This window comes from Trichosurus vulpecula, chromosome 4 (genome assembly GCF_011100635.1).
Source record: "Trichosurus vulpecula isolate mTriVul1 chromosome 4, mTriVul1.pri, whole genome shotgun sequence".
NCBI lineage: Eukaryota > Metazoa > Chordata > Mammalia > Diprotodontia > Phalangeridae > Trichosurus > Trichosurus vulpecula.
The window spans coordinates 11266388-11288000 of NC_050576.1; the positions used below are offsets into that span (position 1 = coordinate 11266388).

Below are 21613 nucleotides of genomic sequence, written 5' to 3' on the forward strand. Positions count from 1 at the left end.
ATATGTGCATGTATATTTATAAATGCATATATATTTATGCTTAATATATTCAGATGCATAATATATTTAAATTCTATATAATGTATTGATGTGTGTATGTATGTATATGCAGAGTAAGTATAAAGAGAATTAATACACCCGAGTTAGATAGGAGGGGGGGAGGTCATGAGCAGCTGGGGGAGGCAGGAAAGGCTTCATATAGAAGGTGGTCCTTCTGAAGGAAGGGAGACTGTATGAGGTGGCGATGAGGAGGGAATGCATCCTAGGCATGGTGGCTGGTCAGTACAAAGTCGTGGAGATGGGGGATGATGTGTAAAGAGCAGAGAAAGAGAAGGTCCATTTGACTGACTCACGGAGTACCAGAGGGGGAATAATAGTGTCCATTGATCCTGGAAAGGTAGGTTGGCGCAGGTGGGGAAGAGCTTTTACAGAACTGAGCAGAGGAATTAGGTTATCCCAGAGGTAATAAGGGAGCACTGGAAGTTATCGATCGGGAAATAGATCCGTGCATAAGGAAAGTCAATGATTCTCAACGATGACGCTAGCCTAGTTGGTAAATAATAAGTAACAGCATTTGTGTGGCACATGAAAGTCACAAATGCTTTACAAATATTATTTCATTGGCTGGCACTCTATGCCCCACCCATTGAGTTTGGAGGGGTCATGGTTCTGTGGGTAGGGCACTGAATTTGGAATCAATCTATCAACATTTATTAAGCACCTACTATGTGCCAGTCACTGTGCTGGTCACAAGGCCTGAGGAACCCAGGTCTTCCTGAGTTCACACCCACAGCACCCTAATCCTTCAAGCTCCTGTCAGTGGCCGCGATTACAAGGAACTGTAGGTGAGGCCTGGTACTCTTTTCAGAAGTGGGAAAAATTCCAGTCAGCCCCTGGCATGCCAGGGGCCACGTGCACTTCTGTCTGCTCGTCCGAGCAGAATTGCATTAGAATGTCAGAGAAGCCCAGGCTTGGTTTCTTGGAACCCCTGCAGGGAATCATAACCAGCTTAGCAGGAAAATTAGCCAAGAGATTTGCTATTAATTTGATTTTCCAGTCTCTGGAATCCCTGTTTTGAAGGAGATAAGGGTGCAGAAAAAATTGGGTTCTAGGAAATGCCTGCCTTCTATCCCTCCACTGAGGGACATTTCACTGCATGACCTTGGCAGCTTAGAGACTAAGGTACTGCACGTGGTGTTTGTGCATGTTTGGAAGCTGCCGTGACGTTTTCCATAAAAGCATGAAACCCGGCACTTTGGCTGCGGCTCGCGGGGCCTGAAAGAGACCTTTGTGCTTCCTCCAAACAGGGCCTGATTTTCCGGTTCAAATTTCTCATGCTCGTCACCCTGGCTTGTGCTGCCATGACAGTCATCTTCTTCATCGTTAGCCAGGTAAGCCTCTAGCTGGGACCTCTACCCTGAAGCCAGCTTGGTGAGTTTGGTGGGTGTGATGGCAGGAGGAGCTCCCACCTCCTGCCTGTGCTCCTAAGTGGCCTGTGGTCATGTTGTGTCTTCCGTGGAGGCCTCAATTCCTTGTGTGGGCAATGAGGGCAGTGGCCCCAATGCCCTCTGGGGCCCTCTCTGGTTCTAAATCTGGTATCCTTTGAGGTCCTGGGCAAGAGACTCAGTAATGTGGAGAAGTCAGGGATCAGGAAACTATACATAATGTTGAATCATAGGATGCTGCTGTGATAACTGTGATAATAGGCCATGATCAAGCTCCATGTCCATCGTCAGAGTCACTGGGTACGTTGCTTTCCTGGTTCTCCTTACTTCACTTTGCTGCAGTTCATAGGAGCTTTTCCCTTCTTCCCCATCTTCCTTATTTCTTGTCCCTTAGTGACAGCCCCTTACTTGCCAGGCCTGCCATTTCTTCAGCCATTGCCCAGTGGATGGGCATCTGCTTCATGGCTGATTCTCTGCTGCCACAAAAGAAGAGCTGCTGGCATTGTCTGGATGTATGTGAGGCCTGTGTTTTTCTTAAAAGCAATTTACGTTGCATCCCTCTCATCTACTTAGCTGTTAACATCAGGCATCATGGTTGTTGATGCTGGTGGCCTACTTCCCTCCCTGATTGATTATCAGTTCCACAAGAGAAAGGACGTTATCTTACCTGAACTCTGTATTCTTCTGGCCTCTCACATAGTCAGTAGGCATTTAATAAGTGTTTGTGGAATGAATGAATTCCTCTTCATCCATCTGTGGAAGGGAAAAGGGCGTCTTTATAAGTCTTTGTATGAGACTTCATGGAATGAATAAGGTGGTTGAGTGAATGTTTTTGAATCTGTCCAAATAGAGAAGAAGAGTCACTTTGATCACTGCAGCCCTGCTCATAGCCTGCCTGTTTCCTGTTTCTGCCTTTGTCCTTTCCTAAATATTGTTGGTGGAGAAATCTTCCTTGAGCCCAGACCTGACAACACCACTACCCTACACAGACCCCTCCAATAGCTTCCTCTTGTCCGTAGGTAAAATACAAATTCCTCCATTTAGCTTTTAAAGCTCTTCACAGCCTGGGCCCAGCTCATCTGTCCATTTTTCCTGGCTGATACTCCCTGTCTCACACTGGTCTGCTCTCTGACGACACCTCCCTGCCTTGGTCCTAACTGGACCCCAAGCCAGGAAATCCCCCCATCTCTCCCTCTACTTCACAGAGGTCCTCTCCCCTTATAGACCGTCTTCCTCGTGAAGCTGTTCTTCCAAACTGCTAGAGCCCTCTGTCCTAAACTGTCTTGTATTCAGTGACTTTGTGTGCTTTTATTAACTTTATACTTATGCTATATATTTTTAAATGTACTTGCTGCCTCGCCCAGTAGAATACAAGATCCTTTAGAGTAGGGATTATTTTATCGATGGTGTAATGGATAGAGCTCTGGGCCTAGAGTCAAGAAGGCCTGAAACTGCTTCAGTTTCCTCCTCTATAAAATGGGATAATAGCACTTGCTTCCCAGGGTTGTGGTAAGGATCAAATGGGGTTATATTTGTAAATGGCTTAACGACAAATACTTGTAGTTGCAGGAGACAATGAAGAGTCCTGCCATTCTGGAGCACTGATGACCAATGAATAGGTGGCTGGGCTAGAAATGACAAGCGGGAAAGCGGGAAAGGAAGAAGCATCTACCTAGCACCTACCATGTGCCAGGCACTGTGCTACACCCTTTACTAATATTATCTCATTTTCCCAAGAACCCTGGGAGAGAAGTGCTCCTATGATCCCCACTTTATAGGTGAGGACATTTTCAAGATTGAAACACCTGCCTGGGTGCTGGGTACCTGATAGGTGCTATGTAAATGCTAGCTATTAGCCAGGACTAAATCCCCAGGGGCCACATCCACTGTATGAGCTCCACCGACTGCTTCCATCGTTCATGTCCCTGACTCTGGAGAGGTTCAGGATGGAGATGCTGATACTCTATGAAGTATTTTCCTTAGCATCTGTCCTGGCCTAGAACAACCCTTTCTAAGTGTTTATTTATCCAAACCTTGGGGCACCTTGGGGCTTTCTCTCATGACCCAGAGTGCAGTCGAAGGGTCATGTCCTAAATCATGAATGAGTTTTCAAGCAGCTAGCTGATTCAAATGTGAGCGTGTAAACAGTGACCTGAATTTCACCAAATCCCTTGCTCCTGTATGCCAGAATGCTTAGTTCCACACTCCTAAGGTTCACTGGATTGAGAGATTTATATTGCAGGGCTGCTTAACCTGGGATCTATGAACTTTTTTTGTTTTTGTTCTTTGGATAACTAAATTTCAATAACTGTCCTGTGGATTTTTTTTAAAATGCATTCAAAAACACGAGTCCAAGGAGTCCATAGACTTCCCCAGACTTCCAGGACACAAAAAAGATTAAGAAGCCCTGGCCTAGAGTCCCAGAAATTCAGAGGTAAAAGGGACTTCAAAAACCAGCTAATCCAACATCCTCATCTTACAGATGGGGATACTGAGGCCCAGTGAGACAAAGCACTTTTCCCAAAGTCACCCAGATAGTAAATGGCAGAATCGAGTTTGGACCCAGGTCCAATGTGATGCTCTTTCCAAATTAAGAGAGCGATCATGATTGACTAGGAATAGAAAAGGAGAAATAATAGCTCTGGAGTTCTTGTTTTTCTTCCCCAAGTCCACCCCTCACAAACCTGGTCTCAGGTCACACAATTATAGGCTCACTTATTGAGAGCTAAGGGGGACCTCCATGGCCAGCTTGATCAACCATCCAGCTCAGTTCTCAGGAAACAGAAGGTAAGGGACAACTACAGAGTCTCAGTGTTGGGAGGGATGTCAGGGCTGTTGAGTCAAACCCATATCTCTGTAGTGCTCCTGAAATCAGGTGATCCAGCTTTGACTTAAAGCCCACCCCTCCACGTCCCAAGGCAGCCCATCATTCCTCTGTAGGTTATCCTGAGCCCCAGAAGGCAGGGGAAGAATTGGACAATCTCTGGGGAAAAGGGCAGTGTTTGAACCAGATTCAATAGAGAGAAGGTCGATTTCCACCTGAACGTCTATTTGTACTGCTTGATCCAGAGGAAGTCTATTTCCTCCCAAGAGCCTCAGCTCCTCCCATGGGAAAGGGCTCCTCTCCCCCAAGAGCCAAGTGGGGCCCTCTGCTTCTCCTTAAAACAAAGAGTTGTTGCTTGGTCCTAATCTTCTAAATGTTTAATTAGTGTGGGCTTTTCAAGCAAAGGAGCTCAGCTGGTGGGTGAAGTTTGGAGCAGATTAATATTACATCTCCGCCATGTTTCCCGTCTCACGGCTGTCCCTTGTCTGTCTTTTTATATCTAGTACGAGAATTATCCAGGGTGGATTTTGGCTGAAGGAGAGGAGCGGGAGGTACATTTCAGATTCCATTAGTTCCTTACATTCTTCCTGCTGTTTTTTTAAAGGTTTATTTATAGACATCTGAGACATTTTCGGGCATAACGAGATGTCTCCCAGGTAATGTTTTAATAGAGTCATTACAGGATTTTTTTTTAATACCATTTTCGAGTAGTCTCGGTGGTGATCTCACCTAAAAGAAGGACCTGTTGAGTAACTTTTTGAAATGGATCCCAGCCCTCAGGGAAAGGAATGTTTCTAAAAAAACCTCATTGTGTCCCACTGCTTGCTGGGAGAGCTTGCCTGGGCTTTAAGCTGCATGAAATCGAATTCAAGAGGAATCTTAAAGCCGGGTGACCTAGAATGAGGGGCCGAGGGAGGGGCTGGAGAAAGCAGTGACCCCGAGGGCTTTGTAGTTGGGCTTTTAAAGGCCTGACATTTTTTAAGATTGAAAATGCAGCAGCCCGGCTCTTCAGGCGGGAGGATCAGAGAGCATGCGTGTGATGCATGGAGGAGATCACTGACCTTCTTGATGGGCAAGCCCGGCCAGGCTGGAGTGAAGTTCCAGGTCAGATTCCACCGAGGAAGATTCCCAAAGGCCTGTGCTAACATTGGTCTGCTCCTTCCTGCATCTGGCAAGGGACCCATTCCACAGAACGATTTCATCAGTTTTCTCATCTGTAAAATGGAGACAGTAAAAACCCCTGCCTACATCATAGGATCAAATGAGATGGCGTATTAAAGCCCTTTGCAAAGTTTTAAATGCTGTATGAACTTAGCCCCCAAAATGTATTTGAGGGTTTTTTTTTTCCTTCTTAGAGAAAGAAGCCTATACTTGTCTCTAGTAAATAAATGTTTGTTTCAGTATAGCTTTACAATTTACAAAGTGTTCTGCTCCCAAGCACCCAGGGAGGGTGATAGCTGGATGGAGTGTAGACCAATGACTTCATTAGTGTGAGGACTCCTGAATGAGGAAATAGGAAATGCCCTTTACTAATGCAGGTCAACACCTTTTTCTGAACTTAGAGACTCGAGGATTGCCCGGAAGGCCCTGAGAGCTTAGTTGTCCCACAGCCTGTGTGGATCAGGGGCAGGACTGGAACCCAGAGCTTCTTGGCTTTCAGGCCAGTGCTCACTCATTCCATTCCTCCATGATGATGAAGAGGAGGAGCTTCAGCGGACATACGCAGAATAAAGTGGGCATTTACACAGACTCATAGGAAGGAACCTGAGTGACTGAATGAATTACTTGTGTGCGCTCACCCTCTCTTCCCCATTGTTACCGCCCTGCCTCAACTTCCCCACTCTGATTCCTCTTCCGCACAGCTGCCCAAGTGAGCTTCCTAATGTGGGGATCTGACCACATTACCCTTCCTGCTCAGTGAACACCGGGGCTCCCCGCCATTGCTGCTCAGTCGTGTCTGACTCTCAGTGGCCCTCTGGACTGTAGTGAGCTAGGCCCTTCTGCCCTCCACCAACTCCTCAAGTCTGTCTAAGCTCCTCTTCATTGTTTCCACGACACTGTCTACCCTCTGCCATCACCTTTCTCTTTCCCAACATCAGGGTCTTTTCCAATGAGTTCCACCTTTTCATTATGTGGTCAAAGTGCTTCAGCTTCAGTATTTGACCTTTCAATGAACAGTCTGAATTAACTTCTTTATTAATCTAATAAAAGTTGCTAACTCTTACCTCTAGAGTAAAATAGAAGCTCCTCTCTGACTCCGCAGCTGACCCCTCTTCCTGTCTCCATTCCTGTACAGTCCTGGCCCAGAACGTTCTGTCTCCTGATCTCCTGCTTGGGAGGCCTGCTGGCCAGGCCCCAGTGTTCCCCCTTCTCTCATTGGCCTCTGCGGTTTCTCCGAGACTCGGGTCAAAGAACCCATTGTGCAGAAGGGCTTTCCTGGTGCTAAGATTCCCTTTCAGCCATCTAAATATCCAGTTGCACGAGTGTTGCCTGCCCTGTGAGAACGGAAGCTCCTGGAGGGCAGGACCTGTTTTTCCTTTAAATCCCAAGTGCCCAGCTCAGTACTTGGCACATAGTAAGCACTTAATAAATGTTCATTGACTGACTGGTACATCAGAAGTGGGATTGGAACCCAGGTCTTCCTGTTTCTGAGGCTGACTCTCTATACACTATACCTTACTGTCTCTGCCTTTGAGGGTGATGGTAGAAGAATTATTAGCCCCATATTACAGAGGAGGTGATTAAGCTCGGAGAGTTTATATGATTTGCCCAAGGTCACGTAGACCTAGTCAGTGGCAGAGATGGTGCTTGAGAATCTAGTAGAATGCCAGCTCGTTGACAATAGAGATCATCTTGTTTTTGTCTTTGTATCCCTTGTACCAAGCAAAGTGTCTGACACACAGTAGGCTCTTTTTAAAAAGCATCACATGAAAAAATTTAATATTCGTTTTTTAAAATTTCAAATCTCTCCTTTCCTCCCTCCTCTCCCTTCTCTCTGAGAAGGAAAACAATTTAAAATAGATTGTACTTGTGCAGTCATGCAAAACATCTTCATATTAGCTATGTTGGAAAGCAAATCACAGACCCCCAAAGCCAAATCCAAAAATAATAAAGTACGAAAAAGACGTGGCAGGCTTTTAATAGATGTCTGTCAAGTGGAATTGAACCTAGGCGTTCTGACTCCTCATCACACGGGTGCTTTTTACATCTTCGTATGAGGCTGTCTGTACAAGTGGTCACAGGTGGCATTGTAGGACTTTGAGCTAGATCAGGTCATCCACCCCCTTATTTTACAGAGGAAACTGAAGCCCAGCCTGACAGATGAAGTTTCTTGTACAAGGTCATGCAGGTAGTAAATGAAAGATCCAAGATTTGAACCCAAGCCTTTTGCATCCAACTCTCATAGAGGGGAAAAAGTGATTTTCCAGAAATTAAATTTTCCAGGGTGAATGCATTAGCCTAGGAAAGGCCAGTCACATTCATTACCTTTTTGAAAATTCAAAGCCAGTGAGACTGAGAGATTGTCATTACTTAGTAGCTTTGATTTTAGACTATCAGCTCCTTGAAGGCAAGGACTGTCTTTTTTATTTGTATCCGCAGTACTTAGCACAGTACCTGGCACTTAGTAGGTACTTTATACATATCTACTGACTGATTACTTCCTCCTAGGTACAGTGCCTGAATTTTTAGAAGCTGTGACCTGGGGTACTAGAGAATGAGTCGTAGACAGAGCGGTTCGCCCACTCCCAGCCATAATTATCTGAGAGCCAAGATGAGGCACATAGACTCAATATGTTTAAAATCATGGGAGAGTACAAAAGCCACAAAAAAACCTTTCTTCATCTACTCTTATCTTCTTCAATTTGAAAATAAGGAAACTGAATCACATATTTCCTTGAAAAATATAACTTGTTAAAATAACAGTATAAAATAGCGACCAGCTACTCCCTGTGATGTAATATAGAAGTACAGTTGGAAGCAAGATTATAAAAGAAATAATCCTTCGGCACATGTCGCTAGCTCTTATTTTTACATTTGTCTGTTATTCCTCACTGTTTATTCTCATCATTGTCCTTCACTTTGAGTCCGGAGCTTCTCTGGTAGCTACTGAAGCAGGCTCCAACTTTCTATACATATGGAGCTGTATCTATATTTGTACAGTATGAATCAATGTCTAAAAGAATCAACGAGATGCAGATGATGTCAGGGAAGAACAACATGCAAATAATTCATATTGGAAACATCAAAAAATGGGGGCTGCTTACATTGCGTGGTCATAATGTTTAGAGCTGGGAGGGACCTCAGAGGTCATCTAGTCCACTCTCTTCAGATAAAGAAACTGAGGAAACATTAAAAAAAAAGCAGATCACAGTCTGCAATTCCCCACAATAGGTCTATATTGCATAATTACCTTTCTCCTTCTAGAGGTAGGGGGCAAAATGGTGCCCCATGGAACAGACCCTAGACTTTAGAGTTCAAATCCCCGTTCCCCCATTGTCCAGCAATACAACCAAAGGAAAGTTATCTGGCCTCTTCTCCATGTGGAAAATAAGGAGGCTGGAGTAGCTGGTCTCTTTGGTCCCTCCCAGTCCAGATGAGTCTCTGTATTGACCATGTATGCTAATAATCGTATGCAAATACAGGACTTTCTAGTTTACACAGCACACCCCTAGCAGCAAGCCTATGGGATAGGTCAGATATTTATATCCTCATTTTACAGACAAGAACACTATAGTTTAGGGGTGAAAGTGACCTGTTTAACATCGTAGATGGAGTAAGCAGCAAAGCATCCATAGCCTCGCTCTGTGTGACTAGTGTTCTTTCTACTACACCCGACTGCTCTGGGATCAGAGACCTTTACTCCATGGTCACTGTCATTCACTCATTCATTGAACAAGTATTAAATGCACACTCTATCAGGCATGGTGCTAGGCACTAAGAGCACAAAGACAAATGAAACAGCCCTTGCCCTCAAGGAAATTGTGTTGGGGAAAATAACATATACATAGAAAATTAAATATAAAGTATATACAATAATTTCTGGAAAAAGGGCAGGCAGTAACTGGTGGCAGGGGATGGGGGTGGGAGGAGGTCAGGATAGGCTCGCTGTAGGAATGGCGCTTGACTTGAGCTTTGGAGGAAGCTAAGTCCCAACTCAAATCCCACCTTCTACAGGAAGCCTTCCCCAGCCCCTCTTAACTCTAGTACCTTCCCTCTGTTCATCACTTCCTATTCATCATGTATAAAGCCTGCTTTTTATAGATTTGTTGGCTGATTGTCTCCCCTGTTTTTGGACTGTAAGCTTCTTGAGGGCAGAACTGTCCTGTGCCTCTTTTTGTATCCACAGTGCTCAGCACAGGGCCTGGTACATAGTAGGTGCTTTATGGATTGATTGATTTCTGTGAGTTGTGGGTAAGGAGGGAATGCATCGCAGGCACAGGAAGCAGCCCATCCAAAGACGGAGAGGTTCGAAGGGAGTGTCACGTGGGGGGATCAGGTAGCTAGAGCCAGGATTGTGAAGGAGGAGTTTGTAGTTTTACCCTACAGGTAAGAAGGAGCCGGCAGAGTTTCTTGACCTGGGGAATCTGGCTGAGCTTGCAATGCGAGCTGAAGCCGTTTGCCTGGGGCTACATGGGCAGTTTGTAGCTGAGCTGGGAGTCTGCCAGAGTCTTCAGAATTCCAGCTAACTTACGGCAACTCTGTCAACCCCGGTTGTTTCATCCCTATAAAATGTGGGATTGGCCCCCTTCCAAGGCTTCAGTTGTAAGATTTTCAAACTTCGTGGAGTTTAAGTCACAGAGTCTGAATGACCACTTCTCAGGTATGTGGTAGTGGGGTTTTTATAGGCCAAATGGCTGCCAAGAAATATTCCAGGTGTGCAATTCTAGGATTCCGAGTCAAGACGAGATAGCAAGAAGAAGGGAGCTTATTAAAACGCTTCATAGGGAGACAGCATGGACAGATGTCATCCTGTACACTAATGTCTATATACAATGATTAGTTTAAGAAGGGTGGCCAGGAGCATCTGGGAGAATCAGGAAAGGCTTCATGGAGAAGGAGCTGCTCGAGTTGAGTCTTGAAGAAGAAAGAGATTTTGAAAGATGGAGCTGAGAGCATTCCAGGCACGGGGGACAGCAGTGGTTTGGCGATAGGAGATGGAGTCTTGAATGTACCCAGCAGCAAGTTGGCCAGATGGACTGAATCACAGAGCACATGGAAGGCAGCAATGTGTAAGAAGACTGGAAGAGAAGTAAGAGGCCAGACTGGCAAGAGTTTATACAGAGCATCCCAAAAATCTTAGTGCAGTTGAAGCTTGGATAGCTAGCATGTGCTAAGACTTTGCGACACTCTGTATTTGATTCTAAAGGTAATAGAATCAGTGGTCAATGTTTAATGGGTGAAATGGTGAGATTTCTACCTTAGGAAAATCATTTTGGCAATTCTGTGGAGGCTGGATTGGAGTGGGGAAAGGCTCGAGGCATGGAAACCGAGGTGGAGGCTAGTACAATGTCCCAGTGAGAGGGGAATGAGAGTCTGAAGCCGGGTGTTAGTGTTGACTGTGTCTGTGGAGAGGGGGGAAGTCATGCCTGACGTGTTTGGGAGAGACAGCCAATGAGACTTGGGCATCCGATGCCCACACAAGGTGAGCAAGAGTGAGGAGCCAAGACGATGCCAAGGTTTCAAAGCTCAGTGACTGGAAGGATACAGAGGTTCTTGATAGAAATAGTTTGGGGGAAAAGAGTGAGTTCTGTTTTGAACAGAACAGTCGAGATGCCTCAGAACTGTTCTGTTTGAGATATTCAGTAGGTAGCTTGTTACGGGGGGTGGAGCTCACGAAAGACAAGGACCAGATCTCTAGCTCTGGGAAACATCCGGATGGAGATGAGTATTGAACTCATGGGAACCAATGAGGTCCCCAAGGGAAAGTGTATGGAGAGAGAGCCTTGGGATGGCCCAGGGTTAGTTGGTGTGACGTGGAGGATGAATGAGCAAAGGGACTTGGAGGAATCCTGTGATTCTGCCCCTGGAGAGGTCAGAGAGTGGGAGGGGAGTAGTCTAGCTAGGGGTATGGACCATCCTGAGGGTAGGTGTGAAGGAAGCTATGGGCCCTAGCCCCTCTCATAGTGATTGTGTGTCTTTATGTAGCCAGGGCACCCCCTAGGATGCAGCCACCAGGTGACTCCCAGCTTCTCTGCTAAATTGCCATCACAATAGGGAGTGGGATGTAATTCCTTTGATTGTACCTTAGGAGAGTGCATTCACACTTATTGCTACATGCCCTGGATTTTTTTTTCCAACCCAACAACAACAACAAAAATTAAGTGGCTACTATGAACAAAGCAAGAGACAGCTTAGTGTAGTGGACAGAACCAGCCCTGGAATCAGGAAGACTTGGGGTCAAATCCTGCCTCTGACATAGACAAGTCATTTAACTCAGTGCCCCAGATAACTGAGACTAACTTATCGATGAGTCACTTTTGTAAAGTACCCTGTTATTTTTTATTTTCTTTCTATTTTGGGTATATTATGTTCAATACACTTTATTCGATACATCTTTGGTTTTTGTACCACCTACCATAGCCCCATGGTCTCACCTCCCATCCCATCCTAGAGAACAGTCCTTTATAATAAAGAAATCAAGGCAGCCAGCATTTATTAGGCACCTACTATGTGCTGGGCACTGTGCTAAGGCTGGGAAAACAAAGGCAAAACCCAGTCCTTGCCCCCACAGAGCTCCTAATCTAATGGGGTGACAACATACTAACAATTATGTACAAATGAGAAAGAGACAGGAAAAACTGGAAAGAATCTCAAAGGGAAAAAAAATGGGGTTAGATGTTTTCAGCAAAACTAACCAACATTGGAAAAAGTCTAACATTATATAGAATATTCCACCCTCAATCCCTCACCTTTGAAAAGGATAGGGGTGAAGTACCTTCTCCTATTTTGGGGGGGGGGGTCCAAGCTTAGCCATTGCAATGCCACAACATTCAGGTTCTGTATTTTGTGGTTAATCTTTCCCTTTACATTGTGGTCATAATGTATTTCTTGTCCTGAATCTGCTTGGCTCACTTTGCATGAAAGTCTTCTTATGCTTCTCTAGATTCCTCATCTTGGCCCTTGTTTACAATGGCACAGCCATCCTTCATTAGCCATTTTTGTAGGGGTTGCAGCTGGACAGTATCAGTAGAAGAAGGATCCTGGAGGGGAGTTTCCTATAAGAAATGAACTCATAGGCCCAGACCGATATGCAGAGCACTGTTCCAGGCACCAAGTAACTAGAGATGAGAGCATTTATTATATTTTTGCAGTGTACCAGGCAAGATGGATGAGATCCTATTCTTGTCCTCAGAGACCTTGCTGTCTAACAGCAGAAGCAGTTAAGACAGAGACACAAATCAATGCACTTCAAATTGAAATCTGATAACACTGATGTGGACTAGCGTGGAAGAGGTGTGTGTCCTCCAGTAGGGTCACCGATCCATGTCATTATTTTAGTAAGTGCAAACTGAGGGGGTCTTAATTTCCATCGGATGTGAAGGGGAACCTTCATCAAGGAAGTGGGCATCTGTGCAGGACCTCTAAGGACAGGTGGGATTTCAGCAACCAGAGATGAGAGGGGGGGTTTTCCAAGCGTGAGTGAGGCCCAGATAGGAAAGACGTAATGGCGCCTGGTCTAGTTTGAGAGAAGGCAGTGTGAGGCAGTTAAGAGTGCTGAATTTGGAGACAGAAAGATCTGGGTTCCAATTCAGCTTCAAATACCTGGATGCCCTGGGTAAGTCACTGTCTGAGCCTTGGTTTGCTCATCTATAAAAAGAAGGGTTTGGCCTCAAGGTCTTTTCCAGCTATATCTTTACTCCTAAGGTCCTGGGTGAAGAGGAAGGTGAGATTGACTGGAAAGATAGGTGTGTAGAGCACCGAATGCCAGAATCAGGTGTGTGGGCTTATTTTGGTGAGCAATGAAAGGTTCTTCTTTGACAATGACAGTAATGACTGGGATTCCGGTCACACTTTAGGCTAGAGCGTCCTCCTTGAGGCCATTTCGTTGTTTCTGCATGTTCAGTACAAAGCACAAGGCCTGTGTGCCGTTAGTGCTACTTGAATTGCACTGAAGGGCTTCTAAAACCCTTTATGTGCATTATTTCTGTTGGGCTTCAGTACCGACCTGGGAGGTGGAATTCTTCAGGCATTAATGGGCCCACTTCATGGATGAGGAAACTAGGGCTCAAATGACTTGGCTCTGGTCACTCAGCTTGTTCTGGGCCTGGTAGGAGATGGTGGCCCCAGGAAATGGCAGTCTTGCTTTTGGTCCACTCTGACCACGTCTGCTTTCCTCTTCTGTGACAGGTGACCGAGGGCCACTGGAAATGGGGAGGCGTCACAGTCCAGGTGAACAGCGCTTTTTTCACAGGCATCTATGGCATGTGGAACCTCTATGTCTTTGCACTGATGTTCCTGTATGCTCCATCTCACAAAAACTATGGGGATGACCCGTCCAACGGTAAGCTGAACTCTGCCCTTCTTTGGGTACATCCAGAGCAGGTAGCGGGGGAGGTCAAGGCCTGCCTAGTCTGGTGACACTGGGCAAGTCACTTAATGCTCAGGGCCTGTTTCCTCATCCGTAAAGTTAGGGGTTGGAACTTGGTGAATTCCAAGGGCCCTTTCTTTGTTAGGTGTGTGATCCCACAGATTCTCCCGTCTACCTTTGCTCTTTTTATCAATGTTCCCAGCCCCTAGATGGAAAGTCTCAGACTTGGAATTAATTCTCATTAAGTCCCACTGATTCTGCCTTCCTGTGTTCTGGATCTGTTTTCTCCTTTCTCTTTCTCCTGCTGATATCCCTGGTCAAATACTTCTCACCCACAGAAACACGTTCTCCTTCCTGTGTATACTCATGGCCCCACGCCACCTGCTCCCCTCAGCTGCCTGCCCCTCTGCACTCCGGGCACTTACCTGATTCTGTCTTGCTTTGTGGATTTTAGGCACAGTCTGAGGGTAACGCCATTCTCTGTTTTAAATTCTCTGTCCAGTGTAGTACACAACCTAGTGACTTACACAGAGCAGGCCTTCAATAAATGTATGGATTTAATTCAACAGAATCAAATCCTATGTATATAGAAAAGATAGTCAGCTTGGTCAAGGCGGAAGGCCCCGGGCTTAATGCTGGCTTTGGCAGCCAGGGCCCCCCCCAGCCTCTGTCTTTCCCTCTCCTCCTTCCCAGAGACCCATCCCTCATAACCAAGGTTGAGGCTCCCTTCACTTTGTCTAATACAAATGTGTAAGTGGTTTCCTCACTATAGTCCTCTGGGGATGGTAGGAGGAAGCAGTTAGGCGCTGCAGTGGGTAGAGAGCTAGACCCAGAGTCAAGAAGGCCTGAGTTCAAATCCACCCTCAAACATCTACTCAGAAGTGTGACCCAGGACTTAACTTCTGCCTCAGTTTCCTTATCTGATAACTGGGAATAACAGCGGCACCTATCTTCGAAGGTTGCTGTAGGCACTCTATAAATACTCTCTTCTTCCCTTCTCCCGGTGGCCTTGGAGTCTGGAACACCTGAGCGTAAATCCAGCCTCAGACACGTGCTTAGCTGTGTGACCCTGAGCAAGTCACGTAATCTCCACCTCGGTTTGCTCACCTGTAAAGGGGAGATAGCAGTAGCACCAGCACCTGCTTCCTGAGGTTGTTCAGAGAGTAGGATGAGACAATTCATAAGGTGCTTTGCAAACCTGCAAGTGCTTTATAAACGCCGGCTGTGTTTATTGTTGGCTGTCCTTATGCCGGTGGTAATGTCCCCATTTCACAGGCCAGGACACTGAGGCTCAGAGCAGTGAACCTATCCTCAGGTGAAGGAACTTCCCAGCAATTATGTGGCTGGTCAATGGAAGAGGTGGGATGGAAGTCTGGACTTCCTCAGCAGTGGCGGTGCCTCCTCAGGAACGTTCTGGATCGGTCTCTGGGTGACCTCAGGGTCACTGATGAGCTGGGAAGAGGACCCTGAAGGGCTTCCCGAGGCCAGAGGCCCCTGACAGGCCAGAGTGCTGGGTCATCCAGCACAGGGAACTGAGTGTGAGGTCCCTAAGCATACGCTCCGTACCGGGGAGGGAAGGAGGCCCTTGTCTTGGGGCTGGTAACAGGAAGTCAGATTGGACTGAAGAGCTACTGGAGGCCCTTCCGCCTCTGAAATCCCCAGGATTCTATAATTCTGTAGAATTCTATAATTCTAATCCCCCACTTCTGAGTTCCAAGGACTCAGGTTCAAATCCTGTTCACTCTGCTTCATATCTATGGGACTTTGGGCAATCGTTGCTTTACCACTCTGGGCCTCCTAGATCAAGTAAGGCACCAGCCTGGAGGGGCGCTCATTGCTTACAGGCCAAAAGCCGATACACCCAGCAGGCTGTCCTTTAGGAAGCGGCGGGGAGAATCAGGATGATGATGACGATGGCTCAGATTCCTATCAACCAGCTTCAGAGGGCTTTACACAGGTTACCTCATCTGATGCTCACACCAGCCCTGTGAGGTACGCACACTCTTGTTATCCCCATTTTACAGATATGGAAACTGAGGCACAGAGTGGTCCAACAGTTAGTGGATGGAGGATTGGACTCATCCTCAGGAAAACTCTAAGCCAACTGCTACGTGTCACCTTGAGCAAGTCATAGCCTCCCAGGCCTCCGTTTCCTCATCTGTCAGATGAAAGGGCTGGCCTCGATGGCCTCTGAGGCCCCTTCCAGCTCAAGAGCTGCGCTCCTACCATCCCCCTGCGAAGCATCAGTGACCCTCAGATCCTGAAGCCCTTCCAAGTGCAGGCAGCCCTTCCCCTCCAGGAAGCTTGCTTGCTTTCTAAATTTTTTTCTCCCCGGACTCAGACAAGCCAGACATGAAATTAGCTTTGCCAGGCAGCTCCAGAACGTCACTTTCTAGACAGAGCTGGCCGACCTTTAGCGGCTCGGGCGGAAAACAAATAGAAGTGAGATCAGATTTATCCCAAGCTCTTCCATTTAATAATGAGAAACTGCCATCATGACAGCCATGGATGGATGTTCTCTACGCCCTGTCTCCCACTCTGCACCCAGCCCCCGCTGCCGGCCCAGGCCCTCCACCCCCTCACCGCCCTCCCCAGCCACCCTCGAAGCATCCACCGTTTTTCCATTTTTCGGGTCTTATCACTCGCTTCCTGCCTGTTCACTTTCTTCCTCTCCCACCAGAGCATGCAAAGGCGGCCCAGGGATTATCGGCATTTATGCAAAGCCTTGGAAAGAGCTTTGGCTCAGGGGGTCCTGCAAGGAGATTAATAATAAACTGTCAGTGGGCACACTTGATCTGTAAATGTTCTGGCCAACCACCAAGAGCCACCCCCCTCCACTTTTTCTCCTCCTTCTCTCTCCTTCTCTTCTTCCTTCTCCTTCCCTCCTCTTCCTCCCCTCCTCTTCTCTTCCCCTCCTCCTCCTTCTTCCTTCTCTCCTTTTTCTCCTCTACTCCTCCTCTCCCCCCCTTATTCCCTCTCTTCCTCCCTCCTTTCTCCTCTTCCTCTCCCCTCCTTTTCTTCTCTCTCCTCCCCTTCTCTTCTCTCCCCTCTCTCCCCTCCTTCTCCTCCCTCTTTTTCTCCTCTCCTCCTCTCGTCTCTCTTTCTCACTCCCTGTTTTCCTCCCCTCCTCTTTCTTCCATCTCTTTCTCTTTCTCCACTCCTCCTTTTCTTCTCTCTCCTCCTCCCCTTCTCCTTTTCTCCCCCTTCTTCTCCTTCCCTTCCCCTCCTCCTCTCCTCTTCCTCTTCCTCCATGCTTCCCTTTTGTCTTTCCTTTCTTTACGCTGCCTTTCTTTTGAAGTTGGCACGGGCTTGGGGGTATGTTTTTTCTTCTTCTGAGCCAAGACATGAAATCTCTTATTTCCTGATTTCACCTGATAACTCCACAGGGCCTTGAGGTGTGCCGGGTGATTGGCATACATCATTTCATCAGATCCTCACAGCCCTGGGGGCTGAATGTCCTTATTATCCTCCACTTTACAGATGAGGAAACTACTCTTAAGAGTTAAGTGACTTGTCCAGGGTCATACAGCCAGCACGTGGCTGTGACAGGGTTAGCACCCAGCTCTTTCTGCCTCCAAGTATAGCACTGTCTCTGACATGAAGACCTCTTGATGGGAATGCTTGCCTCGCATGGGTGGTAGTTTGCCCTGGTGAGGAAGTGCTTAACCAAGGGCCCACAGATCCTCCAGGGGTCCTTGGATAGATTTCATCAGGCCCATGAACTTGGGGTGGGAGAGAGAAATGGCATTTGTATTTTCACTAATCTCTAACAGAAAATGTGCATTTCCTCAATTATTTAAAAACATGATTCTGAGAAGGGCTTCCTCGGGAGGTTGGCCAGCTTCCCAAAGGGTCATTGATAGAACCTCTGACCCAGTGGGACCAGCCTGTGCTGACTGAAGAAGTCAGCCGTTTCAGGAATTCTTCCCTGAAAATGATTTGCCTTTCCCGTGTTAAAGGAGCAGATGGGCCTTGGTACAGCCAGGTGGAGCCCTCTGCTCATGGCTTTTGGGGGTGACTATGCAGCCACTGTCAACAGAGGTCTGGACTGGGAGCCATCCAGAAGGCCTGGCTTGCCTCCTGCCTCAGACATTTAGCTGACTGTGGGATTTCCTAGTCTCTCTGGGCCCCACTTACTTCATCTGTAATATGAGGGGTAGGCCAGGATAACCTTAAAGGTCTTTCCAACTCTACACCAAGGACTCCTTGAGATCCAAAGGAAGGAGCCTCACTGTACCTTGTTCCTAGAATGAGCCAAATTCAGAGCAGCCAAGAGAAGACTTCAGTTATCTCAGAGGAGGTTTATTCCTCTTCCCCCAAAGGATGTGTCCATAGGCAAAGTATCCTCACAGGGTACTTTGGACAAACCTAGACACACACACACACACACACACACACACACACACACACACACACACACACGCACGCATGCACACCCTGCTATCACTGCAACCAGAAGAAAAAGTCACCTAAAGTCATGAGCATTCTTTAAATGCTTATTATGTGCCAGGCACATGTGAATGATTGGTCTGTGATGAACAAAAGGTCTTTACTGAAGCTAACAAAGTAATGAAAAACCTAAGTCTCCCAACAGATTGCAAACACATACACAGATACACACATGCTCACACATATACATGCATACACATTGTGAACCACAACTAAAAGATTTAGAACATAGATTTAGATCATCTTCTTTTATAGATGGGGAAACTGAGGTTTCCAAGATTTGAACTCACATCTGCTGACTCCCCAGTTGAGGTCTACATTGCATTTCTTCTTAGATAGGAGTGTACTATGCTTTATTCTCTTCCTAAACTGTGTGGACTTGAATTGGGCTCTGCGCCTTTAACACAAGACACATTTGTTAAGCATTTTGGTGCAGCAGAAGGTCAGAGAGCTTGGAGTAGCATTTTTTTGTGTTAGCACAGTACTGGAAACATGAGAGCCCCATCCATTGGGGAATGGCCGAACAAATTGTGGTACTGACATATAATGGAATATGGCGGTCCTGTAAGAAATGATGAACGTGGTGAATACAGAGAAGGCTGGAAAGATCTATGTGAACTGATGCAGAGGGAAGTCAGCAGAGCCAAGAAAACAATACACGGTATTGAAAACAATGTAAACAGAAAGAACAACTACCCCCCCCAAAAAAAAATCAAAAGTGAATGTTGCAAAAATTCCAAAGAACAGACGTGGTCTGGAAGAAGAGATGTGAGAAGACGGCCCCACCCCCCCAACCCCCGCCCTTGCAGAAATGGGGAGCCCTCAAGTTTTCTTCTTTGCACGTACAGGATATTCCCAAAGTTGACGCTGGTTTCTCAGACATTTTCAAATGTTGATAATTTATACTGATCGTTTCCTCTTTTTTTCTTTTAAAAAATTAAATTTTAAAAATTAAAAATACTATTGTTAAATGGGGATATCAGAAGGAATACTCAAATTATGGTGATGCTATTAAATAAATACATTGGGAGTATAAAATTGTCTTTTTTAGGGTCACTGAAAACATCTTTGATGCAACTCCCTTAGCAGACAGAATGATGGGAATGAATTGGACTTCATCTTGTCACTTACAGTCTTGATTTCTTCCTCTTAGTCTCTATTTTTTAAAAGCTCTTTTCCCTTGTAGTTTAGAGATTATGAGTATTTCATATGTGGACATGTATTGAAAACTTGTGTATCCTCACAGCTGTCTTCCATGGTTTTGTCTATGATGCTTCTCCAGTTTCTGTAAAAAAACAACTTAGTAAATTCTCAAGGAGTGTCTATTTGTTATTTTGGAGTCTCTCTCATTTCGGAGTCTCTCTTTGTAAAACCAGACGGGATCTGTTTATGAAGAATGAGGAACTTGTATCATTTTGATCATTTGGAAGTATTCAGAAAGTGGTACACTTGTGCATCTTGAAGTGATATATCGTGCAGCTCAGAAGAAAGATGAGGAGCACAAATTTAGAGACGTCCCTGATCCAGATGTTCATGTAGACTATTTGTGCCTGACCTGTGGCAGAGCCTTCTGAGCTCCTGTTGGTCTGATCAGCCATGGTCAGATACGATGTACCTTGATGCCAACATAGTGATGTCATTTTAGTCCTCTTCAAGAATTAAGGACAACGACCAACCAACCGTTTCCTTTTAAGAATCTGTCATGGGTTGGTATGTCCAGGCTCCTCAAGGATGACCTCTCTGTAATTTCTGGTAGCAATGCCCTCGTCTTTTATGGCTATCCTAATACCCAAATCCCCATAACTCCTCCATTTGTTTGACACTTCTTTGCTAACACATGGCTGATTGAGTTCATATGGATGTCACCCATGGAGGGCCATTGGTTTCAATCCTAACCACTTCCTAGGCTTCATCTGGAGGTAATCTAATCTTCTTTGTGTTGGGTAAATCCAGTGATGTGTGTATACTGCCAGGCTTAAATATTGCTTTATGAAATGGTGCCTTTGGTTCTAGAAGTCTTTGTGTAACCTTTTAACCTGTTGACCACGTGCTCTGAAAACATCTGTTGGCCCTCTTTTTCTTTTTTAATGAGTAAGGGTGTTATTCTTTCTATAGGTTCCTTGGGACAAAGGATCATTTTTTAAAACTAATATATTTTTATGGGATTTCTTTGAGCACTTGAGAGGTGGCTTTTAATTGTTAGTGTTGCTGGTCTTGGCCTGAGTCTAATTCCCAGACCTGTGTTTCAGGAGATCTGGGCATTCACAGCGCAGAAGAACTACAGCTCACGACCACCATAACACACGTGGACGGACCGACCGAAATCTACAAGTTGACTCGCAAAGAGGCTCAAGAGTAGAAGCTTCGAGCCCAGCTCAGAACAGACAGGAGACTATCCCGACGGGGGCAGGAGCACATCGGAGAGGGACGAATTTACAAAAGCAGTCTCGCGCTTTTCCTCACGCAGGGTCTCTGGGCATGGTGTCACCAACACTTGTAAACTTTCCTTCGCACGGTAGCTGGGGGGTGGGGGGGGCAGGAAAGCAAAGCTCTAGCATGACACATTCTGTGACTGTGGATGACTCGTCACGTGTGTAGTGGGTGGTTAGAAAACCTCACGTGTGGGGGCCATTCTTGCTAGGGAATGGTCTGGACTAGATGGGAACCACACCAAGTGGATATTTGAACCTTGTTTCTGTTCTAGGTGATAGGATGATGTGAAATATCCTTTGAACTCCATGCTAGGCTGATATCATAGGCCTTTTACTCCTAGACCAAGACCATGTCTGTTTTTCTATTTATAGCCTCAGTAGCCTGTTCAGTTAATATTTATGTTGTCAATAAATCCATGTCCCTCATTGGGTATAGCCTAGTGTAATGTAACACATAGTGGAGAAAATCCACATACACAAGGAGTGTTGCCGCTTTCAAACCAAATCATGTGTATCCAGTACTAACCAGTCTTGTATGGTGTAGATATTTTTTTATTTTTGCTAAACTACTCAAGTAGAGTTTATGGTATTAAATGGCCTTTGGGTCTGAAAAGTCATTGAGCTGTGTGGTGTTTTTTATTCTTGCTTAGACAATGAGATTCCCTTCCCTCCCCCAAGTTCATAGTATCATACAGAAGGGATTTTACAGATGAGGAAACTGAAGTTGAGAAAGATTAAATGACTTGCCTACAGTCATAGATCTAGAAAGTATATAGACAAGATTTGAACTCGGGGCTCCTGACTCCATGTCTGTCAGGCAGCTAGGTGGCACAGTGGATAGAGTCGGTGGTGTGGGGGAATCAGTGATACAAGTTTGGATTCTGCCTCAGATGCTTACTGGGCAAGTCACTTAACCCCATCTGCCTCAGTTTCC

At 46.0% G+C, this 21613-nt stretch overlaps 1 protein-coding gene across 2 annotated transcripts in view; it reads left to right on the forward strand.

The window, feature by feature from the left end:
• WLS (Wnt ligand secretion mediator) overlaps window positions 1–21296 on the forward strand; it is a 135104-nt gene extending 113808 nt beyond the window's left edge. For both annotated transcript variants that reach the window (XM_036758106.1, XM_036758107.1), the window contains exons 10-12: window positions 1308–1391; window positions 13618–13771; window positions 20497–21296. In XM_036758106.1, coding sequence (XP_036614001.1) covers window positions 1308–1391; window positions 13618–13771; window positions 20497–20606 — 348 coding nt within the window. In that variant the 3' untranslated portion in view covers window positions 20607–21296. The remainder of the gene's footprint in view (window positions 1–1307; window positions 1392–13617; window positions 13772–20496) is intronic.
• The last annotated feature ends 317 nt before the right edge of the window (window positions 21297–21613 follow it).